The 27208-nt window shown below is 39.9% G+C and overlaps 1 protein-coding gene across 2 annotated transcripts; it reads left to right on the top strand.

Annotated features, from left to right (window-relative positions):
- Positions 1-26361, top strand: MED17 (mediator complex subunit 17). 2 transcript variants are annotated; one of them, XM_087433604.1, is made up of 12 exons: positions 1-422; positions 3003-3169; positions 5468-5687; positions 7604-7740; positions 7833-7917; positions 8592-8744; positions 9667-9797; positions 10610-10794; positions 14582-14719; positions 18456-18573; positions 20368-20545; positions 21882-26361. In XM_087433604.1, exons 1-12 carry the CDS (start codon positions 173-175, stop codon positions 22091-22093), a joined length of 1974 nt encoding a protein of 657 aa, XP_087289730.1. In that variant the 5' UTR covers positions 1-172; the 3' UTR covers positions 22094-26361. The 2 variants fall into 2 exon arrangements, with proteins under 2 accessions (XP_087289730.1, XP_004427499.1); XM_004427442.3 differs by having other exon boundaries at positions 4-422; positions 20386-20545.
- The last annotated feature ends 847 nt before the right edge of the window (positions 26362-27208 follow it).

Here is a 27208-nt window from a genome sequence, read left to right on the forward strand (position 1 = left end):
GGGGGTGGGTGTATCTCCTGCAGTGCATTCTGGGGAAGTCGCTGCGGCCTCCGCTTTGTTTCCGGCCCAAGTGCCCGGCAGGTTTCCTGAGGGTTGTCAGCGGCACCTTTACTTCCTCTTTCGGTTTTCGGGTCGGGCGGGGGTCCTACCGTCGCTCGCCGACGCCGCCGGCATGTCTGGGGTGCGCGCTGTGCGGATCAGCATCGAGTCGGCCTGCGAGAAGCAGGTCCAGGAGGTGGGCCTGGATGGCACGGAGACGTACCTGCAGCCCCTGTCCATGTCGCAGAATCTGGCGCGTCTGGCCCAGCGGATCGACTTCAGCCAGGGCTCGGGCTCCGAGGAGGAGGAGGCGGCGGGGGCCGAGGGCGACGCGCAGGACTGGGCGGGCGCCGGGTCCAGCGCGGACCAGGACGACGAGGAAGGTAAGGCCCAGGTCTGCTGCTCGAGTCCGCGGGCCTGGCCCGGGTACTGTCGCTCGGCCTCGGGCGCTGGGTGAGATGCTGGGCGTGGGAGTACTTGAAAGTAACACCTGCGGGGAGCAGTAGTTGTGCTCATCGTCATCTTTGTTTATAGCTGGACAATTTAGGGCACCGGTTGGCTCTTAATACTCCTTCTCCTTCTGCAGGTTTCCGTGAGTGGGACCGTTTGAGACACTGTCGCTGGTGAAGGGTTTAAATAAATTTTTAATAGAGAGTCTGTAACGTGGCACATTCTAGTTAAGAGCCCAGTAATTCGTATCGCCGCTCTGCCACTCACTTATTAGCTTGTGATCGGGGAGTTAGTGTCTTCCCTCTGCAGTGTGGCTGATAGTAACACCTACTGAAAAGAGATCTGTCTTGACTGGAGTGTGGCATAGGTGTAAAATAGATAAGGTAGGCCGGAGCCAAATCATGTAGTGCCAGTAGGCCAGGATAAGCATTTGGCTTTTATTAGAAGAACAACTGAAAGCTTTTGAAGGATTTTAAGTAGACAGATTAAAAAGATTACTCTGCATCGGATGTAGTAAATGAATTATGGGGAAAACAGAACGGGAAGGAGAGAGGCTAGTTAGGAGAGAATTGTAGAAAAAGTATGAGTGCTTTTTGGAATCTAATTATTGTCGAGGATGAACAATACAATTCTTGATTTAGTTATGTGCAACAAACCCTATGTAAATGGGAATTTAAAGATGGCATTTCAAGCCAGTGGTGTTAGGACAACTGGGTCCATTTCGGAATAAAAGGTAAATACTGCCTCATACCTCAGACAAAAATTATTTCCACAAGGATTGAAATGCAAATGAAGAGAATAAACAAAATATGGGAAGAAAGTTATAATCCTATAACCTTGGGAGTAGGAGAGACCTTAAGCAAGATAGGAAACAGAAGTTATAAAGGAAAAGATAGACATTTTAATTACGTTAAATTTAAAGATAATAATGGGAGAAGATGCCATAAACAAAGTAGAAAGATAAATGACAGACTGGGCACAGTATTTGCAACACATATGACACACAAGTGGTTGATATTCTTTATATTCATAGAGTCCTTTCAAACTGAAAAGAAAAAGACAACTCGGGCCGGCCCCGTGGCTTAGCCGTTAAGTGCGCGTGCTCCGCTGCTTGGGGCCCGGGTTCGGATCCCGGGCGCGCACCAATGCACCGCTTCTCTGGCCATGCTGAGGCCACATCCCACATACAGCAACTAGAAGGATGTGCAACTATGACATACAACTATCTACTGGGGCTTTGGGGAAAGAAAAAAAAGGGAGGAGGATTGGCAATAGATGTTAGCTCAGAGCCGGCCTTCCTCAGCAGAAAAGAGGAGGATTCAGCATGGATGTTAGCTCAGGGCTGATCTTCCTTACACACACACACGAAAAAAGACAACTCTTTGGAAAAATAAGCCAGAGATATAAACAGTCAGCTCACAGAGGAAAGACTTCAGATCTCACTAGTAGGAAGAGGCAAATTAACACATCCTTAAAATAGTATTTTAAGATTAGCAGAAATTTCAAAGATTGTTAACGAACGTCCAGTGTCGGGAATGTGAATTGATAGAGCCTGTTTGGAAGAGAGTTTGACAGTTCAGTATGTGTCAGAATTTTTAAATGTGCATCTCTTTTGACCCACTAATATCACGGCTAAGAATTGAACCTACAGAAAAAGTTCTACGTATGCACAGATGTGTGTTCAAGATGCTTACCACTACTAGCATTGTTGGAACCAGTCTACATGTCTGTTAAATACGAATGGTTAGACTTATTGTACATCCGTGCTCCAGAATATCATCCAGTGTTAAAAGAATGAAGTAGATCTATATGTGCTGACATGGAAGTGTCTCTAGGACATATAAAGTCAGGGAAAAAGCAAGTAATAGAAAAATGGGAGTATAAGTATATAAATGCATAGAAAAACATTTGGATGGGTACTCCCCAACTGTTAATAGTGATTACCTGTCAGTAGGGGAGATAATTAGGGGTAGAGAATGAAGCAAAACTTTGACTTTTTATTCTGTAACTCTCTATCGTTTGAACTCTATATAGTGAGCATGTGTTCGTGAAACTTAATTTAAAAAATAAATTTAAAAAAAGTGATTCAGAGGTTGGAAGATATGTTAATAGTGTTTACTATCTGAGTGCTGCCGTTATAGGTCATTTTTATTTTTGTACTTTTCTGTATTTTGGAAATTCTCTATAATTACTCAAGTTTTAAAAGCTGAAAGAAAAAGGGTTATTAAAAAGGCTTGCATAAATTTAAAAAGATTTGAATGCCTACTTATGTTGTAATGTTAGATTTAACCTATGGAAATTAGATCTATATTTGTTTTGCCGTTGTAGGAATGCGCACTTAAATGTTAACAGCGATTCAAGAAAGGGTGGAGAGCATGGGATAAAAGAGGGAACAATTTGAAAATAAAATTCATTATTTCTTCTGTTAGTACTTTTAAACCTCTAAATGAGCTTTCTAGCTTCTATTCAATGTAACTAATACCTGTGTATTTCTTTTTTCCTTCTCTTTTTAGGGTTGGTAAAGTTTCAGCCTTCCCTTTGGCCTTGGGACTCAGTGAGGAACAATTTGAGAAGTGCCCTGACAGAGATGTGCGTTCTCTATGATGTTCTCAGTATTGTTAGGGATAAAAAGTTTATGACTCTTGATCCCGTCTCTCAGGATGCACTTCCTCCAAAACAGGTATTTGTGGGCTTTAATTGAATAATGGTACCATTTTATTAAGTCCCAGGACCATTTTCCTTTCATGCAAAATTAAGTCAGTCTGGATGAATATTTGAAAACTAACTGGGTCAAAACAAAGGCATAAAACTGTATCTTCTTTATCTATTATTTTGTTAATATACTTGTGATCCTTGGAAAAGTTGTTTCGTTAATAATGTAATACTTTAAAGAGCCTGGATCCTTGATCTGTAATATAAAATATTATACAAAAATGTGATGGTAAAATGGCTTTGGAGTCAGACCTGGGTTCAAATTCCTGCCTTTGCCCTCATATCCCTGTGACCTTGAACAAGTTATTTCCTCTCTTGAAGTCTTAGTTTTCCCCCTCAAACCCCCCCCCCACTTTTTAGGGCCTGGTTAGAAAAGTTAGAAAGGCCAAAGTATGGAGGGTATTGAGAGCTAGGTAGAATTGTTGAGATTTGATGAAGAGTATATTCAATTTTTGAACATTAGAAAATGAAAGGGAGGCAGCAGAAGGATGAATTGGTGAATGAAGAGTCTGAAATCAAGGAGGCCACTTAGTAGGTGCTTAAGGAAACAAGCGTCGGGACCATGACCAAGTAAGTGGCACGGAGAGGAAATAATAGCTGTAAGAACCCATTTGTAAATAAAACTAATTGAATATAATTACTCACATAGCAATAGTTTCAGACTCTAGAAACATTGTGCTGGAAGACTTCTTAGAGATCATTAAGCCTGCTTCCTTCATTTTACAGAGAGAAAAACTAAGGCCCAGAGCCTTTTCTCTGTGATGTGGTCAGGTTGCAGTAAAGCCAGTGGTTAGAGAGCCAAGACGAGAACTCCAGCACCTCACTCATAGCCCACTGCCTTTCCCGCCATTCTGTGCTTTTCCCAGAGAGGAGTCTCCAGGAATTCCTTGAGCTCTCTAAGAACTTAGAATTAGGTTCCCTAATATGATCAAAAGATTATTGTGGGGCCAGCCCCGTGGCTTAGTGGTTAAGTGCTCGCACTCCGCTGCTGGTGGCCTGGGTTCAGATCCGGGCGCGCACCGACGCACCTCGTGTCTGGCCATGCTGAGGCTGCGTCCCACATACAGCAACTAGAAGGATGTGCAACTATGACATACAACTATCTACTGGGGCTTTGGGGAAAAGAAAAGGGAGGAGGATTGGCAATAGATGTTAGCTCAGAGCTGGTCTTCCTCAGCAAAAAGAGGAGGATTAGCATGGATGTTAGCTCAGGGCTGATCTTCCTCACAAAAAAAACAAAAAAAAAGATTGTGACATTTTTTGAAACTTCATGATTTTGACTTATATAGCCAGAAAACTTTCTTTCATCAAACGTGGCTTTTTGGAAATATGTCTGGCTAATACAGTACACAAATGGGTGGTGATTATGGCTATTGATGTATATATATATAATACGTAGATTTTGATTTCTCATCAGTTTTCCAAAAATTACCATTCAGTGAAGTACTTTTAATATTAATACTGCATGTTTCAGTGTTAATTCCAAAGGCACTTTGCTTGCTGTAATACAAGTTAATTTTACAGCTATACTCATTGGAGTCATTCATTTATTCATTAAGTCAAATATGATGTGCCAGGCATTGTTCTAGGGTCTGTGAATATAGTGGTTTCTGCCATCATGAAGGTTACATTCAGGCAGAGATTATAGACTTTAATTAGAAATGTAATGAGTGCCACAAAAGAGTGAGCTTACACGTGGGTGGGGAGTGGGGACTGGTAGTACATAAGAGGGGGACATAACCCAGGCTGGGCAGGGTTGATGCAGGGGTAAGTTCTGATCTGTAGTTCACCGTGGTGTGTTTGGTTTAACATAGTCTTTATTTGAGTTGACCGAAGAAATAGGTTGAGGTTATTTATTATTATTTTTGTGTGTATGTGTGAGGAGGATTAGCCCTGAGCTAACGTCTGTTAGCAATCCTCCTCTTTTTTGCTGAGGAAGACTGGCCCTGGGCTAACATCCATGCCCATCTTCCTCCACTTTATATGGGACGCCTCCACAGCATGGCTTGACAAGCGGTGCGTAGGTGCGTGCCTGGGATCCGAACCCCAGGCCGCTGCACTGGAGCACACGCACCTAAGCGCTACGTCACTGGGCCAGCTCCAAGGTTATTATTCTTAAAAAACATTATTATGTGTACTTTTCCCCCCTTCTCTTTGCTTTTCTTTAATTTCTAAATTTTCTCTTGAGTAATAGGCATTTTATTATTGGGAAAATGTATAATTTTAAAATCATTTAAAAATTTGCACTTTTGGTTGTTTTTGATAGAATCCTCAGACGCTGCAGCTGATCTCTAAGAAGAAGTCACTTGCTGGAGCAGCACAGATCCTGTTGAAGGGGGCGGAAAGACTGACTAAATCCGTGACTGAAAACCAAGAAAATAAGCTACAGAGAGACTTCAACTCTGAGCTTCTGAGATTAAGGCAACACTGGAAACTCAGGAAAGTTGGAGATAAAATTCTTGGAGATCTCAGCTACAGAAGTGCAGGTGTAGATTATTGTTAAAAACTATGCTTTTAAACTATAGTTTGTCAAAAAACTACAGGGTTGATTGTAATGTTACATATTCTTCTCTAATGTATTATTTCTCAGTTACATGTTATATTTTGAAGTTTTAATTTCTGTACACATAATCCTGAAAAAATTAAAATTACTGTCATAGCCTTCCATCAATATATATAAATAGTTTAGATTCCATTTGAGAACGTTTTAGGTACATTGAACAGAAAGGTCAGAGATAGGGTTTCTGTGCTAACACATGTTGACCATCATTGACATTTTAGTCAGAAATGAGGTAGGGCTAGACTCCTCAATCAGGAGTTTACATGTAGCCCTTAGAAACTGGGCATAAAAGGAGAAAAGAGACATTTCTGTTCTTGTTCTTTTTTTCTCCCTTTAGTCTGCTGAGCTGTTTTTACATCCTGGGTGAAGAGAGGATGGTGAAAACACTTTGCCTTCCTTTTCTGCCAAGGCTACACACTAACTTAAGGAACATATTTTGTTGGAGTATACCAAAGTTTGGTGATCTTGAATTCACATCTTCTGGTATAAATTCTTTGTTGTTGAGCTGTAATAGCAGGTTCTCAAGGTAATCATGGTAATGTCTTTCTATAAGCTGCTCAGGTGTATTCAGAGGAACTGTACAGTAAAAGGTTATAAGATTCACAGCTCAGTGGCTTACAGGCTTTGAATGCCAAGGGATAAAGTGAGGAGCCCTGGTTGTGATCGTGAGATAGCAATAGTAGAGTGATATTTCAGAAGGATTCATAATCCCAGAGCAAGCCATCATTATCCTAAAATTAAAGGAGGGTAGAGCGAGGTGGTCATGTCAAATATTGGAGGACCTATGTGCCTCTGCTTTGATGAGTTTTGGGAAGTTTTGAATTATGAAGGTAAAATCCCATTACAAAGATGAATTCAAGATGACAATTCAAGATGACAGAGACATTTTTACATTTTAATAGGTGGTCTGTAGAAGCAGTACTTTCTGGCTCTGGACATTGTAAATTCTTTCCAACAAATAATTATGTACAAGTACTTTACCTAATTTCTCTTTACGGGACAGTCGCCCATGATTATACAGTCATGTACCGCATAACAAAATTTTGTTCAACAACAGACCGCGTGTATGATGGTGGTCCCATAAGACTAATACCATATAGCCTAGGTGTGTAGTGGGCTTACCATCTACGTTTTTGTAAGTACACTCTATGATATTTGAACAATGATGAAATCGCCTAACGACATATTTCTCAAAACATTCCCATTGTTAAGTGGCATAAGACTGTACAAGGATTTGATTATATTCTATTTTTAATTGCAAGAAGATCTTAAACATCTCCCTTGTTATAAAACAGCAGTTACATTTAAGTACCCACTCCTCGTATAATTCAGCAGCCCAGAACAACTTACCCAAACTGCTGCACTACACGAAAAGATACACACAAAAATCTAGGAACTGGTTGAAAAAGAGGTGGTGTATGCTCTATCCTTTCGTCCTTCTCTTGCTGGATTCAGAACACTTCAGTTGAAACCTTATTACAGAGGCTGAGCTCCAGAAGTATTTAATCTCCAAGGTTTAACTCTGAGGAAGTATTTTCTAGAAGTACATTCATTTTATAGAAACTGCATTGGAATAAAAGTTTGGATGGCTCATAGAGTTCCTTTATACTAACTTTACCATTAGACTAAGGAGTGTTATCTTTTAAGGTAAATAAATCTTTTCTCCTGCCTTCTTTCTTCCCTTTGCCCACCACCCCTTCTCCTTTCCTCTAAACACATGTGTTTGGTGGGAACTTAATTTATGATCAATGATGTGGATGTGAAATATTATTATATACTTAATAAGTACTTAAATTAGTTTGTTAACTGTTTTTGATTTTCCTGTTTTTAATACCCCATTAGGATCTCTTTTTCCCCATCATGGTACATTTGAAGTAATAAAGAATACAGATATTGATCTGGATAAGAAGATACCTGAAGATTACTGTCCCCTGGATGTTCAAATTCCTAGTGATTTAGAAGGATCTGCATATATCAAGGTATTTGTCAGTGTATTTTTCAAGTAATTTCTTAGTAATAGCCCAGAAGCTAATTTGCTAACATCTTTTTTCATGTTTTTATTGTCACATAGGTTTCAATTCAAAAACAGGCTCCAGACATAGGTGATCTCGGCACAGTTAACCTCTTCAAACGACCTATGCCCAAATCTAAACCAGGTGTAGTTATGTTCTATTCTCTAACTTCTAGTCTTTTTTTTTTTTTTTTTTTTTTTGTGAGGAAGATCAGCCCTGAGCTAATATCCATGCCAATCCTCCTCTTTTTGCTGAGGAAGACCGGCTCTGAGTTAACATCTATTGCCAATCCTCCTCCTTTTTTTTTTCCCCAAAGCCCCAGTAGATAGTTGTATGTCATAGTTGCACATCCTTCTAGTTGCTGTATGTGGGACGAGGCCTCAGCATGGCCGGAGAAGCAGTGCGTTGGTGCGCGCCTGGGATGCGAACCTGGGCCGCCAGTAGCGGAGCGCACACTTAACCGCTAAGCCACGGGGCCAGCCCTCTAACTTCTAGTTTTAACTGAGCTTACATTTACAAATAAACTGAAGATAAATATAAATAGGAAAAATAGGTACTTTGGAGTAAGAACAATCGGAAATGTACTATTTAGAATTTGTTAATTGACCATTAGTGAATAGTTGTACAATATTTTTTTAAAGATTGAGCTTGTTTACCAGTTTTTTCTGTGTAAAAAGAATTTTTATATTTTGGAAAAGATATGCTGTAATACAGTGTTTTCTGGACTTTTGTCTAAGGTCTTCAGATCACCATTAAGCTAGTTAATACATCATATAGTTAGGTAATTAATATATATGTTTATGTTTCCTGTCTTTCAGGTTCCCCACATTGGCAGACAAAATTAGAAGCAGCACAAAACGTGCTCTTGTGTAAAGAAATTTTTGCGCAGCTCTCTCGGGAAGCTGTTCAAATTAAATCACAGATCCCTCACATTGTGGTGAAAAACCAGATTATCTCTCAGCCCTTTCCAAGTAAGAGCAGCCAACCCTTTGAGATTTATAAATAGGACTTTGTGGTTTGGGGACCAGGACAAAGTGGGGAGCTGTATGGGTGTGTTGAAGGAACAGTAAGAGCAGAGAGGTAGTGTGCTCTTCATAAGGACAGCTAGTAAAGTGGGCAGCACAAACTACATTGCTGACTCTATTCTGGGTCCCAAATAGCGCACCTCCGGGATTTTAAACAGCATATGTTAAAAATTTGCAGTAGCAAGACCTTTATCAAGCAACAGTTCCTTTCAGGTGTCTACACTAACACATTTGTGGAGGATTTTTCAAGGATCATGCCTTATTGTCTGCATGAGATATCAATTAGAAAATGCTTAATTTATTAAATACTCATAATATTCCTAAATTTGTGGAAATTGGATTGTAATCATATTGTTCAAAAGCAGTTAGACTTACCCTGGAGATCAATTTGTAGTTAGCTGTGCACTTGTTTTTTACATAAGTTCTGAGGAGTATCTTCATGGATCTTGTCAAGGGAATGGGTTTTCAGAGTGAAAAATTCCATCCTCGTTCTCATGGGAGCAGAGAAGAGTGTCTTCTAGTCAGTAAGACCAGATACCAACTCTGTGTGTTTTTTAAAAAAGGTTTTTTTTTTTTTTTCATTTAAAGGCAAGAAGAAACTAGTTAATTAATATATAGTTTCTGTTCACCTGTCTTTAGCCACAGCTCAAAGTCAGCAGCCACATTGTAGGTCATCAGAATTTGAATTGTTGACAGTTTATTATACTCATGAACAGTCTTTCCAGTGAAAAATGTTACTCATGAACCCTCTTCTTCAAGTTTAGAATGTATCTTTTGAGAATGGGCTATGATTATGCTTTGTGAAGAGAGTTTCTGCCATCCCGTATTTTAGGTTATTTATGTCTGTTCTACTTATTTTTATAAATAGGCTTGCAGTTATCTATTTCTTTATGCCATTCTTCACATGATAAGAAATCCCAGAAATCTGCTAGTGAGAAGCAAAGTCCAGAGGACCATCTTTATGTCCTAGAGCATAATTTGCATCTACTAATGAGAGAGGTAATGCACTGCGGTAAGCATATCCTGGGCAGTGAATGTGCACAGGCTCCCCTCTACTGAATCCTCATTATTCTCAGAGCAATGCCAGTCAGTGTCTGTGATCCTTGACATTCACTGTGAAAGAGCCTTGCTGTATGCTGGGGGAATACAGACATAATCAGAATACAGCCTCTGTTCCCAAGCATAGCTTCTAGTGGTAGAAATAGACCAGACGTTTTATAGAGAGGATAAGAAACATGCTAAGGGTCCAGAGGGATTCTGATTGGGTGATCAGGGGAAATGTCTTGCCAGAGCCTGTGAGCAGGATAGGTGAGTTATTTCAGGACATACCCTACTTATAGGTCGTCTAGAACTGTGTTTCCAGTTTAGGCTAATTTCAAAAGAATCCCCCAAGAAACTTTTAATAGAAGTATATATTCCAGCCTCACCCCAAAACCTGGGTCAGTTGTTTGTGATGGTGCAAGAATCAGTATTTTCTGAAAGTTCCTCGGGTGGTTCTGATAGGCAGCCAGGTTTGGGAACCCGTAATCTAGGGTATAAAGGAATAGCTACTGATTGCATGTGTTCTGTCAATGAGACTTACTGAAGAATGTTTTTTTTTAAAAACCTTTAAAATAAAAATGACAGCTTGAGAGGGACCCTTCTTTTTACAAACTCGCATTATGCGTGGCCTAGTAGATGTTAACGTCTTCCTGTGTGCCAAGATTGCCTTTATGTGTTGTTCACGTCCATTGCTTTTGTGTTTCCAAAATGTGAGCTGTGCTTTGATTGAACATTGTGTAGTATTTCATCTGTGGCTGTTTTTGTTACAGTTTCATAAACAGACCTTGAGTTCCATCACGATGCCTCATCCAGCAAGTGCACCTTTTGGCCACAAGAGAATGAGACTTTCGGGTCCTCAAGCTTTTGATAAAAATGAAATTAATTCATTACAGTCCAGTGAAGGGCTTCTGGAAAAAATAATTAAACAGGCAAAACATATTTTTCTGAGAAGTAGGTAAGGATGAACAAAGTTACTATTTTTTTTGAAGCTGTAGTCCTGTTTCCTTTATTAGTTACCTCATAAACATTATTTTTGGCATGCTTTAACCTTTTTTCCAGGGAGAGGAAGGTGGCTGCAGGGTCAGAGTTTATGGTCCTAGACAGTCCTGTCAAGTCTGGGAAGACTTAGATCCAGGGCCCATGTAACTTCATATATTGTTTCTAACACCGGCACTAAAATTTTGAAAGACGACTGACTGGGAATGTGCCCTAGAACACCATACTTTCTTCTAGAACCCATCCATGAGATACTTCTTCCTGAACTGATTTAAATCTTTTTTTGAAGCTGTCTGTATTTTTTGGTTGTCATGCATTTTAGGCCTTTGGAAGGCACTTTCCCACATGTTGACTTATTTAATCCTTATTCTCTGGGGTAGATGGTGTTAACCCATTTTTACTAATGAGATTGAGGCTTAAAGAAATTGTGCAACGTGCTCAAGGTTACACAGCTAAAAAGTAGCAAAATCAGGATTTATGCCTGGGTCTGTGTAACTCCAAAGCTCATTTTCTTTCTTCCATGCACATTGTTTACAAAAGAACTGGCATGATTGGGCCTAAATAAATGTGTCTTTTTCAAATGCTAACGGATGTTCTTCTATTTTATTATTGGTACTTAGTGAAGAGGTCTGTTGTTACTTCATTCATAATTGTGCCTTGATAGTACTGCAGGATTTTAGGCATGGGCACACTGCTGTTCCATGAATGATATTTTATTTTTGGTTTTCAGCTTTTTCCTGTTAATACATGGTTTTATTAGCACATTAGCTTGTAGTCTTAGAATGGAAACTTTTAGTAAAATGAATTAGGAAGACATGTTAGAGAAGATAGCATGATGCAGTGAAAAGAGTAAGGAATTTAAGGTAAAAAATGGGTTTAAGCCAGGGCTCAGCCACTTGTTAAGTAATTTTGGGCAAGTTACTTTTTTTTTTTTTTGCCCCCCAAAGCACCAGTAGATAGTTGTATGTCATAGTTGCACATTCTTCTAGTTGCTGTATGTGGGACGCGGCCTCAGCGTGGCCGGAGAAGTGGTGCGTCGGTGCACGCCCGGGATCCGAACCCGGGCCGCCAGCATCGGAGTACACGCACTTAACTGCTAAGCCACGGGGCCGGCCTGGGCAAGTTACTTAATATCTATGGCCTCCATCTATTCCTCTGTCAGCTGAGGGTATAGGAGTCTGGGCTTGTGATCAAATTAAATAATGCATACAGAAGTTCTTTACAAACAAAGAAAATATTATATGGTAGGTTACTGTTGTTACTTTCCTTTTGTGTATTTCAATTATAAAAGCTGTTAATTTGAGTATATTGTCAATCTTGCAAATTTCTGATTAACCATAAAGTTAAATATTCCTTGAAATAAATGAAGGCCTGGAAATAGCTCTCTTTAGAATCGTTATAAATTTCAGAGTAGTAGTTACAATCTTGGAAGCAGCAAAGCTTTAAAAATGTTCCCTTTTTTTCACTTAGGTGTAGAAATCATATTCCAGTGTATCAACACCATCTGTATAATACCATACACAGCGAGACCTACTATTAACATGCTCATGTATTTTGATATATATGTGTCAGGGCGTGTGTATTTTGTGTGTGTGTGTGTGTGTGTGTGTGAGGAAGATCAGCCCTGAGCTAACATCCGTGCTAATCCTCTTCTTTTTGCTGAGGAAGACCGGCTCTGAGCTAACATGTATTGTCAATCCTCCTCCTTCCCCCCCACCCCCCACAAAGCACCAGTAGATAGTTTATATCATAGTTGCATATCCTTCTAGTTGCTGTATGTGGGATGTGGCCTCAGCATGGCTGGAGAAGCGGTGCTTCGGTGTGCGCCCGGGATCCGAACCCAGGCTTCCAGTAGCAGAGCGCATGCACTTAACTGCTAAGCCACCAGGCCAGACCCCGTATATCTTTTCTAAAAACAAATCTGGGATCAGTAAATTTTATACCCTGCCTTCAAAGATATTTTAATAGCTATGTAATATCCCATTATGTGAATATTCCATGGTTTTTTTTTTTTTGTGAGGAAGATCATCTCTGAGCTAACCTCCATGCAATCCTCCTCTTTTTGCTGGGGAAGACTGGCCCTGGGCTAACACCTGTGCCCATCTTCCTCCACTTTATATGGGACGCCACCACAGCACGGCCTGACAAGCGGTGCATCAGTGCACGCCTGGGATCTGAACCCGGGCCGCAAGCAGCGGAGCGCACACACTTAACTGCTACGCCAACGGCCAGCCCCCATGATTTCTTTTACCAGTTCTCAATTGCTAGATATTTTTAATTTCTAGTTTGTTGATAATTGTAATGCTGAGATGAGCACTCTCACGTACGTATTTATCAGCCGTCGGAATTTTTGAAGCACTGTCAGGGAAACAAATCACAGAAAAAGAAGAAAAAGTTAAGTAAGCATTGAAAGAAACCAGTACTAGAGCAGAAGCAGGGTCAAAGAGCAAATTCCAAGCCCATTTTTCTAAAAGCCCTTGTCCTTCATCACTGGCTAGTCACTTCCTCCAGGCCTTGCCTTCTCTTTCATGAAAGTGCTAGAGTCAGATCATTAGAAACTGAGGACCTCTAATAGTTTGGTTAACTTGCCTGGTTTATGCTTTGTTCCAGGCAGTGGCTGTTGATTAGTGTGTATAAAATATAAAGGAAAGATTGCCGGCTCTGGAGTTAGACTCCCAGGTTTTGTACTCCAGCTTACAGCTCTGGAACCTGGGGCAAGGCACTAAACATGGCCCAACTGCTTTTTTCTCTTCTGAAAAATGGTGATGATAATGGTACCTACTTCACAGTGTTGTTAGTAAGATTAAATGATGTTGGGGCCGCCCGGTGGCGCAGTGGTCAAGTGCATGCACTCCGCTTCGGTGGCCCGGGGTTCGCAGGTTCGGATCCCGGGTGCGCACCGATGCATCGCTTGTTAAGCCATGCTGTGGCGACATCCCATATAAAGTAGAGGAAGATGGGCACGGATGTTAGCCCAGGGCCAGTTTTCCTCAGCAAAATGAGGAGGATTGGCATCAGATGTTAGCTCAGGGCTAGTCCTCACAAAAAAAAAAAAAGATGCTGTAATTCATGAAAGCACTTACTACAATATTTGGTACATAATTAGCACTTGATGAATCTTATTTCTCATTTAAACTTATCATATTTATCTTTCTTGCAGTATAAGATTTTAATTGTGCAGAAAGTCTCTCTAGCTTCTCTCTCTTTTTTCCTCCCTTTTTTTTTTTATTGAAGTATAGTTGACATACAATACCCTGTCAGTTTCAGGTATACATCATAGTGATTCAACATTCTCTCTTGCTTCTCTTGAAAATGATTATAATTCCATGACAGTAATGGGCCTCAGCTATGGGTGTGTCCCAAGTCATTTGTCACCAGGGATCAAATACTGATATTTATGAATGATTTATATTCTTAATAGAGCTGAGGTTAGTACCCTAGAAGTGTCCTTCTTGCCTGTGTTCTGATAAGATTTCCTGAGTGGGAGAAAACAAATGGAGTTAAAAGAGAATAAAGCTGTGCATGTGTGTTGTAATGGGAAGCTGAGAACCAGCGCATCAGAGCAACGTGAAGGAGGGTCTTGAAACTACATCTGACCTTGCTTGAAAATCTTTGCTTTTCAAATGGTGGTATTTTCAAAAAGTAGTCATCTGATTTTCAAATATCCTTAAAACTGATAAGTGATTTCTAGTCTTATTATTTTATATGGTGACTTTCTAAAAATTTTGATTTCTTTTCTTTTAAAGAACTGCTGCCACCATTGACAGCTTAGCAAGTCGCATTGAGGATCCGCAGATACAGGCTCATTGGTCGAATATTAATGATGTTTATGAATCTAGTGTGAAAGTTTTAATCACATCACAAGGTTATGAACAAATATGCAAGTAAGTGTCAAAAAGTTATTCATTTAATATATTAAGTTGCTTTTTATGTATTGATGTTTGCTGAGTGATAATATCAAGATTTTGTTTTTTTGCTAGGGTGGCATACCATTCTAGTAAATTATATCAACTATAGAGTGATTGCGAGAATGAGAGGAAAGAATGTCTAAAATAGTCTCTATTAGATAAATGTCACATATGTGAGCTATGGTGAAAAATGAACCTTGGCATTGAGCAGAAAGCTGCCATACCTCCTTAGACTCTGGTCTGCTTCACTTCTTGCCTAGAGGCTGTAGTGAGTCTAGGATATTTGAAGTGAGTAGGTTCATTTATATTAGAGCCTATACTCTTGGTATTGTGCCTAAAACAGCCTAAGTTTTATGGCTCTCTCCTGGCCTGGAATTAATTCTGTGTCTAATTCAGTTCATGATTATGCCCTTAAAACTGTGTGACATCTGTGCAAAATGACTTTTGTCCCCAGCATTCATAGAGCAGCCATCTACTTGATTTACATTCACAAATCACAGGTTAATATAGAGAGAATTGATTGGTGGTTGCCAGAGGTGGGGCTGGGTGAAATGGGTGAAGGCGTTCAAGGTACAGACTTCCAGTTTAAGATAAATAAGTTCTGGGGGAGTAATGTACAGCATGGTGACTATGGTTGATAATACGCTATTGTATATTTGAAAGTTGCTGAGAGTAGATCTTAGTAGTTTTCATCACAAGAAAAAAAAATGGGTAACTGTAAGGTAATGAATGTTAACTTATTGTGATGATCATTTTGCAAAATAATACATATATCAAATCATTATGTTGTACAGCTTAAACTAATGCAATGATAAGTGTCAATTATATTCAATGAGACTAGGGGGCACAAAACAAGTTAATACAATTGGCTAGTAGTCACGAAAGGCATTTTTGGTCTCCATTTGAGCCTCTTTGAAATTTAACAACTGACAAGATATGGCTGAGTCCCCTTCCCCAAGTCAGTCTGAGAGAGCCGTTAGCAAACGTTTATCAGGGTCTGTGAATACTTTTTATTTTTCAAGATTCAGTTGCTTTATTTCAGGCAGACCTAACTAGCCACAGTGGTCTCTCCATTGAGCGAAACACACCTCGAAAGAAAATCAACACCCTCAGGACTGGGGGAGTATAATACATTTATAATGCTATTTTTTAATATGGAGGTTTTAATTCACTATTTTTTAAATGAAAAACAGTAGATGAGCATGATTTAAAAGATCAAATATAGAAGATAAAAGAGTGCACAATGGAAAGGAAATCAGTCTTGAAACTTGTAGGAAAAGAGGGTGGAATGAGGCTGGATCATGGCTTTCTTCCCCCATACCTAAAGAAATAATGAAATAATTGGGGTGACTTAGGGGTGTGGTGGGAGGGTTGGTGTTGAATGTAGATGAAAGAAACAAGTTTGGCATGAGTTTTTAACTGTTAGGCTGGGTGGTGGGGTCATTGTACTCTACTTTTGTTTGCTTTTAAAATTTTCCATAATAAAAAGTTGAGAGTGAGCACAAAGGAGAGGAAGAGAGAGAAATTATCAGCATTAAATTGTTTGCAGCTAGAACTAAGACCAAATAATTTATGGGATTATGGTTACAGGACCCAGTGTAAACGTTCTAAACTTCTGTGAAGAAGGGTTAGTGATAATGTGGCCTTGATAGAATCAGGAGGGAAGAGGAAGTAGAAGGAAGTAGTAGAATGCCCTTTTCCTCAACTTTTATAGCTGCAGTTATCTTATGCTGTTTAAAGTTGAAAGTAATTCTCTTTCTTAGAACGCCACTGAAGCAGTCTTGAAAACAGTTTCTTACACATCCTTCCAGGAAAGTCTATGCATTTACAAGCGTATATGTCTTACCTGCTCCCTACCTCTTTTACACAATATTATGTGCTTTTTAAAAAATGAGATATAATTCACATAACAAAATTCAACATTTTAAAGTTTACAATTCAGTGGTTTCTAGTATATTCCCTATGTTGTATAACTATCATCACTGTCTAATTCCAGAACATTTCCATCACCCCAGAAAGAAATCTTGTACCTATTAGCAGTCATTCCCAGTTTGTGTGCTTTTTTTTTTTTTTTTTTTTAAAGATTTTATTTATTTATTTTTTCCCCCCAAAGCCCCAGTAGATAGTTGTATGTCACAGCTGCACATCCTTCTAGTTGCTGTATGTGGGACTCGGCCTCAGGATGGACGGAGAAGTGGTGCCTCGGTGCGCGCCCGGGATCCGAACCCGGGCCACCAGCATCGGAGCGCGAGCACTTAACCACCAAGCCACGGGGCCGGCCTGTGTGCTTTTTTTACTCGGTAGTATTATATTGGTAAATAAGCATTCCTTATCAGCACATAAAGATCTACTTCATTCTTTTTTACAGCTTTATTGTGTTCCATCATATGTACCGAGGCTTTTAATCAGCCTTCTATTGATGAACATTTTAGTTGGATGACAACAAAATAATTTGTATACATGCAAGTATGTGTATAGGATAAAGTCCTACAAGTGTAATTGCTGGCTCAAAAAATAAAGACATTTAAAATTTTGATTAATGTTACCAAATAGCTTTCCAAAGTGGTTGCCATGACTCTGCTGTGATGAGAAATCCTCTTCCCTCACACCCTTGTTTTAAAAAAAAGACTTTAAAAAATTTGGTTAGATTAATAAGTCTTTTCCTTTCAGCCTTCTGAATTTTGTGTTTTGCTTTGAAAGAAATATATAAACTTTAATTCATCAAAATTACAGTTTTACGTAGACAACTGCCAAAATGTTTTATTCCTAAATATTTACTATAAAATAAAGTTAGAAAAAAGAGGTACTATCAGATGTGAAAAGATATAATGCTATTTCTTCTGCATTTGTTCATCTAGATTATTTGGTTTGGGGAATTTTGTGTTTCTTGTACGTCATATGCTAAAAATTTGTAAACTGGTTTGAAAAAGTGTCGTGATCTGCATCTTATTCACTGGCTATTTGATGAGTTTCTTTGTTTGACCTAAGTCAAGTTTAGAGTGTACATATTCTGACTTGTTTGCTGATTATTTCAGGAAAGGGTGAAGAGTTAAAACTTTTTCCCTTTCTGTATGAAAAGGAAACTCTGGCTCTGGTCCCTTAGTAACCGGATAAGGAAAGATGCCATCTGTGTTACTAGGCAACACTGCTTATGACAAAAATGATCCCAAATTGGTAAAATGGATCTGGACTGGGAGGAATTCTAAATACCTGATGGGGCTGCCTTTGGATTTCCCCGGATGGAGTGACTTCTCAAACTGGGCAGGTCTCTTGTGGGGACCCTGGAAACCATGCCTATGGAGTTGTTACAAGAGCACGTGGCTCCTATGAGGAATGAGGTTTCTGAGTCAGGGCAGGTCCCACACACCCAGTGTGGATCTCATCTCACTGCACTGCTGCTGTGTAGACAGCTGCATGTCCTGCTGCAAGGACTGCCATAGAAGAGGAACAGCCAGTGTTGGCCGGCTGGCAAGCTGTGGTTCCTCTCCTGTACCCTTCTGAGTAGACGAGTGCTCAGGGTGGTCTATAGTAGTCTGGTGGAAGTCTGACGGTTTAGTTGAACCCAAGAAAACCCCAGTCCCTCATGGGTGTTGGTGTAGATTATTAAAACTGTCTGTTATTTTCTTTGTCTTCGATGTTAGGGTTTAATGTTTGTGGCGTTATATAAGGTAATTTTGAACATTTCTGATGTTAAGTATATGTGTCTGTACAGGTCCATTCAGCTGCAGTTGAACATTGGGGTTGAGCAGATCCGAGTTGTACACAGAGATGGAAGAGTGATCACACTGTCCCATCAGGAGCAGGAGCTGCAGGATTTCCTTCTGTCTCAGGTAAGAGTTGCAGGCTGCAACTCTTGATCCCCTTCCTCTCATGACCATTTAAAGAACAAAGTGGGTGAGAAGTATTTCAAGTATAGTAAAGTATAAAAAGAAAACCATTGTTTCTGCCATCTTATTTAATTTCTAGTGCACATTTTACAACCTATTGGTTAATTGAAAATGTTGATAAACTATCCTAGATTTGTTTCCACTAAGTTTAAGATGAAGAACCAGTTCTGAGACTAGCAGACTTGTTTTATTTCTCATGTTTGCCAAGGTTTACAAGCCCTCTAGGACCGCATGAAAGTGGAGAGGTATTAACCCAAGCAAACCAGAGAAAGGGAGATCAGATACAAAACTATAGTGACCATTCTCCATAATAATAAGTGGAATGCTTTTATCTTAAGCCCTAAGAAAGAGTTCCTCATATTAAGGGGCAGTATGGAAAGTGCTGGGTTCTAGTCTCACTCCACCACAAAATTTAGACAAATTTCTAAACCCCTCTTTCCTCATCTGTAAAGCAAGAACAGTATTTTTCGTGCCTTCTTCATGGAGTTGTGATGATCCAGTGAAATACTGAGTTATGGGAGAAAGGGTAGATTTCGAAATGCTAATGTATTTTTCATATAAAACATTTATATTTTACATAAAATTCAAAAAAAAAATACTGACACTCTCCATCCTAGAAGCAATAATCTTTTATGTTGACTTGCTTCTTTGGTGCCAAGTAAATAAAATGCATTTGTGAGGTATGGCAGCTCTTGGTTGATTACACCTGAAATGGCTTTGGTCAGCTTAAGCACACAGACACAGACACACACGTGTGCACGCGTATTGGAAGGCTATTGAGTAGCTCTCAGAATCGATGAGAAGTCTAGAGAACAAGGCTTGCAGATGGATAGGGATCAAAGGAACCCAGCTGGTGAGAACCACAGCCAGGGGGATGCCACTGTTGCCATCCTGGCACTATTGCCTGCATCGCTGGTCGGGGAGTGCACTCTAAATTGCCCCTGGGTATCAGTCAGGGTCTTAACAGGAAATAGTGGCACATTCAGGATAATTTCAGGAGGGTCTGTTTACAAAAGTTTGAGTGTACGAGAACCACCAGGGAAAGTGTGGTGACCTGCTGCTACTAGTAACCAGGTAACCAGGCCTGTGGGGTTTAGTAGTCAGTAGTCCTAAGCCAAAGGGATAAGGAGAGGGACAGTCATGTAGAACAGGCCACTTTGAGAAGACCAGCGGCCTTTTGTCAGGGATACAGCCAGTCTCGACAACCTCACAGGGAGGGTACCAGGGGAATAAATGCCCTGACCTTACTCTCTTCTTGCCGTCCTGCTGGCTCTCACTGCATGGTTCCCATTACCTGGGTGACTCCCATTATCTGAACCCAGCCTGAAGCCAGAGCACATAGAAAGCTGTTAGTGTAACTATACAGATCAACCTTCCAGGGCAGAGTAGGGTGCAGAGTGGATTTGAAGGAGTGAAGGTGAAATAGTCAGCACACCCTGCTGCTTGTAATGTTGCTCCATGTTCAGGGATCCAGGTAGGAGTCTCCAGTTGGCCAAGTTTAGGTCGCATGCTTGTGCTCAAGCTGCCAGTGGACAGGGAAAGCATGTGTCAGACTATTTTAGCTCCTGCAGTGGAAGGTGGGGTCCTGCTCCCTCCGCCCAGTAGTCACACAGGAGGATTCCTCACATGTGAGATAGGGTCCCTGTGCTAGGCAGTGAAAACCCCAACGAAAGTTTACTTCACATTCATGATGTCAACTCACTGCAAAGTAAATATGCATGCTGATTGTCAGTAAAGTTTCCTTTTCTTTCACAGATGTCACAGCATCAGGTGCATGCAGTTCAGCAGCTAGCCAAGGTTATGGGCTGGCAAGTGCTGAGCTTCAGTAATCATGTGGGACTTGGGCCCATAGAGAGCATTGGCAATGCCTCTGCCATAACTGTGGCCTCCCCGAATGGTGACTATGCCATTTCAGGTACTTTCTGCTTCTTTACATGTGAAGAGACCTGTGGGAGTTTGTCCTTAACATGTAGCTTTAATAGTTACATAAACTAAAGAGTAATTTATCTCTGCAGTAAGTGAGTTCATGTAGTAGTTATGCTGAGCATTTATCTGATTATAGCTATTATTCAGAGCAACAGATTATTACTTCTCTTTCTAGATGTTTTGCGTGGCAACACATTTTCCTAGGAGATTATCTGAAAACTGCCATCAGCATTGTTACTCCTGCAGTTCAAAACCTTTAATGGATAAATGCTTTTTAAAAATGTATTTCTGCAAACCAATAATATCTGCAAGAATATTATCTGATCCTAAAGATGGCAAACGAATAGAACTGAGAGGAGAGATGTCTTATTAAGCACCTACTCCGAGCAGGGCACTTTAATAGGCACTTACACGTGTTATCTAGTTAAAAATTATATTTGGAGTGCTTTTGGTTTTAGTGTGATCTTTTCTAACCCCTGCTCTAAATATTTGCAAAAGTGGGTAATTAGAAATTTTTCCCCACAGGATCACAGCTTGTGAATCCATAGGCTTGGTCATTGCTAGGTCTTTATTGATAAGAATTTCAAAATACCCTTTTCTCCTTTCCTGAGTAATAAAGCTTCATTAAACTCTGAAGTTCTTAGTGCAGAATAATCTTTCCTTTCTCCCTCTCAGTCCTGATTCTGAACATTTGAGTTTCACTGTATGGTAGGTGTACATTAACCAACTCAGTGAATGATTGGATTATCAAATAATGTGTTAGAAAAAATAAATTGGTGATTTTCTGAAAATATATAGGACATTTCACTTTCTTAAGCCAGAATTCATCTTGCCTCATTTTTATACTACAAATAGTAATTCATGAATATTTATACCAGCCCAGTATATATAAATTAGTAAAAAATTTTTTTAGCACATTGAAACTGAAAAGCACTTTTATTTTTTTTGTGTGAGGAAGATCAGCCCTGAGCTAACATCAGATGCCAATCCTCCTCTTTTTTTTCCTGAGGAAGATTGGCCCTGGGCTAACATCCATGCCCATCTTCCTCTACTTTATATGGGACGCTGCCACAGCATGGCTTGACAGGCGATGCGTTGGTGTGTGCCTGGGATCCAAACCTGTGAACCCTAGGCTGCCGAAACGGAGCGCACACATTTAACCGCTTGTGCCACCGGGCCGGCCCTGAAAAGCACTTTTAAACAAGAACTTTCAAGTTGGTAGACAGACAAGGTTTTTGTATCTGCGGTAGAATGAAGTTGTGGGATCTACCCTTGTTTTCTAGTTTGGAAAATGAATGTATTGATATTTTGGTTTTGTTCCACAGTTCGTAATGGCCCTGAAAGTGGCAGCAAGATTATGGTTCAGTTTCCCCGTAACCAGTGTAAAGACCTTCCAAAAAGTGATGTTTTACAAGATAGCAAATGGAGTCATCTTCGTGGACCATTCAGAGAAGTTCAGTGGAATAAAATGGAAGGTCGAAACTTTGTTTATAAAATGGAGCTGCTTATGTCTGCACTTAGCCCTTGTCTACTATGATTTTTTCCAGAACAGTTTTCAGATTATTTTTTCCAGTGAGGTTTCCAGAAACTTAGACATGAGATGTTTGCAGATAACTATAAGCAGAAGGAAGAGAAATCTTCCAAAGGAGTATTGTTTTAAAAAAGTAATAACGAGCAAGTGTTTACCAAGCATTTTGAAACCTTTCACTTTATAAGTGACAAGTGCTTTGAAATGCAGAAGTTTATGTACAGTTATAGGGTATACAGTATGGAAAGATGTAAAATAATACATTTTTTTATGCACTTAACTTGAAATGTTACTTATGGGTTTGAACTTAGTTTTTAAAATATTCCTTTGATGTTGACATCAAATAAAGCATATGGTTAAAAATCCCAGATGCTTTCTGAACTCTTAACAACCTAAATGAATTGTGTCTTTACTTAACTCGTCTTATTCCACTATTTGTTAAAAAGATTGCTTAAGAATATTTAAATACTCGTATGACCCAGCTTTCATCCAGGAATTCACTCACATGGGGAGAAGCAGATCCTTCCCTGAAGCGTAACCAAGTACCTGCCAACATAAGGAGCCTCTCCTCCCCTCCCCACCAGAGCTGTTAAAGCATGCTCTTGTGTTAATGAAGTACACCCCCTCCAGCTGTCTTCTTTATGCATGCCTGGGTCTAACCTAAACAGGTACATTGAGAAATTCCTCAGAAAGCACCAGCTGAATGTGTGGAAGGCAACAGATTGTTATCTTTAGGGCTTCCTCAGTCCCTTTTGGGGACCCATTTGAATGATCTCACTCTGCTTGCAACACTTAGTGTCTCGCCCTGCCCTGGGATTCTCTGGCCTCCGCCCAGGGACCCGGGATTGCTTCTTCCAGTTAAAGACTTGTCCTGTTTTATTCCACTAGCTCTCTGCTTTCTCACGGGGAAGATACTAATGGGTTAATGGATTACATTTTGCAAATAACATGTTTGAACTTCTTGGAAATAGTGCCCCAATCCTAAAATGTGCCTGAGGCGGCCCGGGTTGGGATCCGGCGCGCACCGACACACCACTTCTCCGGCCACGCTGAGGCCGCGTCCCACCTACAGCACCAGAAGGATGTGCAACTACCGACATACAACTATCTACTGGGGCTTTGGGGGGCAAAAAAAAAAAAAGGAGGAGGATTGGCAATAGATGTTAGCTCAGAGCCCGTCTTCCTCAGCAAAAAGAGGATTGGCACGGATGTTAGCTCAGGGCTGATCTCCCTCACAAAAAAAAAAGTGCCTGAGGAACTTCCCTTAATAAGAGACTTAGGCTTATAGGACCTTTAGGTACCAATATCGATAATATAGGTAGTGGTTTCCTTATGAGTAAGGCTTTCAATTTTTAAAAGATACCCTTCTTATAAGGTGACTATGAAGTAACTTTTAAAAAGTCTTTTGTGTTTCTCCACCTTTTTTCTCTTCAAAGAAAAATGGAACTTGTAGGCTATAAAGTACCATAACACCTTCGGGTTTGTGTTTGCTTTTTTTCCCTTCTGATCGAGGTTCTGCGTCTTTCTATCCATGGGAATTAAAAGAATTGGTATGAATCTGCAATTAATTATTTAAAAGTCATTAGCACCTCGTAAGTTTTGGTGGCCCACAAAAGTTGCCTTAGCAAATTTTACTAAGCTGATCTGTACAGTTCTACTCACATACGGAGTCTCTTATGTGACTTTGCAGGCCCATGCTGTAGTACAGTGAATCTCAAACTTTTGCCAAAGGACTAGTTTTTGTTTTTTTTAATTTCCATTTGTTGCAGATTGATACTTCTTTGATAAAATATAATAAAAATGAATTACTAGAAAAATTAAACTTAAAAAACATACAAAAGTCCCCCCTTTAAGTGGCTGTCAAATATAAACATTTCTGAATGCTTTATTTTCTGTTTCTATGATTATCTTGTCATAAACCAGTAACAGGACCACGTCTGAGTAGAACAGATGAGAATACATGCACAGATATTACCACCTGTTCTTGTAAACTTCATCTGAGTAGACTGTAATAACTGAAGACTGACATGATCTTCATATGCCTGCCTTTCCCCATTTTAAGTCACTGTGTAGTGAATAGCCATTACCCACTGAAAGAATAGTGGAAACTAAAGTAAATGTGGGGAGAAATGGCAGCTCAGTTGCTGTGCAGCAAATCTTGTGCCTTGTGTGTGTTTACATTTTCCAGCTTAATGTTTCAACCTGAATCACCTGGAGTTGGAAGGATGTGCTGTGAACTTGGGAGACAGGTTGGTGAAAACGAGTTAGTCCCTCACCAAGCAAACAGGTTGGTAAAAGCTGTGTTGGAATGTTGGCTCCCCTACTGCTTAGCTGTATCAGCTTGGCAAGGTCACCCTCTCTGACCTGTTTCCTGATGTATCAAATGGGGACAAGGATGCCTCTGCTAACCTCAGTGGTGATTCAAAGCTTTCAATGTGGTTGATAATGGATATTAAATTCTAAAGTGCTATGCAAATATAAAGCATTAAGTAACTGTTTTATAAAAGTCAAGCCAATTAGAAGTTGGAAAAATAGTTAAGACACCAGCTTTATTTTTATTTATCACTAGGAGAAAGCATTTCAGAAAGTCCTGCGATGTTCAAATTTACAGATGGTAAAGACAATAAGTGCGTTAGTGAGTAGGAAGATTTTAGTTTGTTCTGGTTCATTTTTAAAGCCGTGCTCTGTAGTCGACCTCTCGCCATACTCTCTGCCTTTGTCTTTAATTCGTTCCTTTCACTTCCCTACTCCTGTTCTTCGGCGATGCCTTACATACTTGGAGCAAAAGTCAAGTCTCTTTGAATCTCACTTTGGGATGGGAACTTTTTCCCATATTTTTCACTTTAGGATGGGAACGGATGTAATAGGCTGTTCACAGCTGAGACATGCTGTCTCTGAAATACGAGCACCGTGGCGCAACTGCTACTCGGAAATCAGTGACCAGAGCTTGGTCTTCGTTCTCAAGTTTGCAGTTTCCTATCTGCAAGTCCACCTCTAGAAATTCATCATATAGACACACTTCACAAAGCACAGATTCACAAGGATCATTATGTAAGGGTTATCGAGGAGGTCTGTAAAAGTGAAAAATTGAGACCAATGAGAGAATGACTAAACTTATGGTAGAGGGGCCCCAGACAAAGGTGCTCATTTTTACTTCTCTAAAAGTTGAGCTCAGTGGCCGAGGAATTTTTCTACTCTCGATATTCTGGCTCCCCTTGCTTAGGAATCAGAACAACTTTCATGTTCTATGGTATTTGTTTCCCTGTTTACTATCATGAACTGTTGTAGAACAGACTATATTTGGCTTGAAACTTAATAGATGAGAGAGATGATTGAGATATAAAAGTTACATACAATCTGAAAAACTTCCTGATGATTTAGTGAGTATACCATGGAGATGAGGCCAGTGGCAGAATCTCCTCTTTCACTCAAATCTATGCATGGCTTCTGTTAACTTTCTTTACAAGTACTCCCAATCCAAGCCCCTTGGGACCCGAAGATGCAGTAACAGACATGTGTGATCTGTGTTTGGTATTTGAAAAAGCCTAATGGCAGTCATACGTTTACCGTCTAAAACTTCATCAGATTTCTTGGCCAGAGCACCATCAAATCAAAGTGATACGCCTGATTATCTCATGTTGACCAGGAATTCTAATCAGCATTTATGTATTGTTGATGAATAGAAATAGGAAACTGAATTATTATTTAATAAGTTTACTTTGTTTAGTAAGGAAAAATCCTTCCAAACCATGAAGTACCTGAGGGAAAAATACTTGTATCATTTTTAGGGACAGAACTGCCTGAACGTCCTAGCTGTGTGTGCACTTGATAAGGTCAAGTCTAAAGCTAAAACTTAAGACTCATTTTACATTAGCAGTGCTTTTTCTCCCTCCCTCAAACATTCAATCTCTGATAAACTTTACTTAAAACCCACCAATATTGTAAAACATTGTAGGGGCCGGCCCCGTGGCTTAGCGCGCTCCGCTTCTGGTGGCCCTGGTTCAGCTCCCGGGCGCGCACCAACGCATCGCTTCTCTGGCCATGCTGAGGCTGCGTCCCACATACAGCAACTAGAATGATGTGCAACTATGACATGCAACTATATACTGGGCCTTTGGGGAAAAAAAGGAGGAGGATTGGCAATAGATGTTAGCTCAGAGCCGGTCTTCCTCAGCAAAAAGAGGAGGATTGGCATGGTTGTTAGCTCAGGGCTGATCTTCCTCACAAAAAATAAAAATAAAAAAAATAAAACATTCAAAATGCACTGAAAGAGAAAGAGATCCATAGGAAATAAAGTTGAACGCATTAGTTAACAAGAGGGAGCCATCATGGTTGAAGGAACAAGTCTTTAATGTAATAGAAAGACTGCCCAAGATATTTATTTTGTATATATCATTTGAAATAAAAAGTAATTTTTCAGTGAACAATCAATTATAATATATCCATGCTATAGATTGCATTGTGCAGGCAATAAGAAGAATGAAGTTCAGGATATATATATGTATAAAATAGAATCCCATTTGCCTAAAAAGAAAATAGATTAAATATGTGTATTGTGGTACATGTATATATAGATATGTTCACATATGCATATGCAAGTCTAGAAGAATACACTCCAAATTAATTGTTCTCTCTGGAGAGTAGGATTGGAGGGAGAACTTTTAAACTTCAATATCATTTTAATTTTAAAGAAGGATTTGTAACCTTTGTAACTAAACCAAACCAAAACCACCCACCTAATTTTTAAAAAGCAGTGGAAATAGTGAACTCAGCAACCATGTTCTCAAGGACTGGAAAAGCTGACAGCTGGGATGGGTTTGGGTGTGCAAAGAGGCGCACATACTGGCAACTCACACCATTCTTTAGTGAAGTTGAGTTATGGACACACATGCTAACAAGAGCCACAGGGATTTACTCTGCTTTCAGTAAACTAGAGATGTGTCTGATGCTTCCCTGGAAACTAGGCAGAAACCTCTGCTGGATATATAAAAGCTGATTACAGAAAGAGGGTTTCCCTTTCCCCCAGTATCCCCTCTGAGCTTCTCAAGGAGACTGAATGTGAGTCACGTCCCTGGGGTTTCATATTTGGTTCCTCCGTCTTGGTTACATCTCCCAGCATCCTAT

This window comes from Ceratotherium simum, chromosome 7 (assembly GCF_057802395.1).
Source record: "Ceratotherium simum simum isolate JZ-2026a chromosome 7, ASM5780239v1, whole genome shotgun sequence".
Lineage (NCBI taxonomy): Eukaryota > Metazoa > Chordata > Mammalia > Perissodactyla > Rhinocerotidae > Ceratotherium > Ceratotherium simum.

Excerpts from the sequence above, each read along its gene's own strand:
- MED17 (XM_087433604.1), top strand. The coding sequence starts at position 173 with ATGTCTGGGGTGCGCGCTGTGCGGATCAGCATCGAGTCGGCCTGCGAG. Across the intron at positions 7,741-7,832 it reads AAGGATCTGCATATATCAAG|GTTTCAATTCAAAAACAGGC; the intron begins GTATTTGTCAGT and ends ATTGTCACATAG. Across the intron at positions 8,745-9,666 it reads TATCTCTCAGCCCTTTCCAA|GCTTGCAGTTATCTATTTCT; the intron begins GTAAGAGCAGCC and ends TTTTATAAATAG.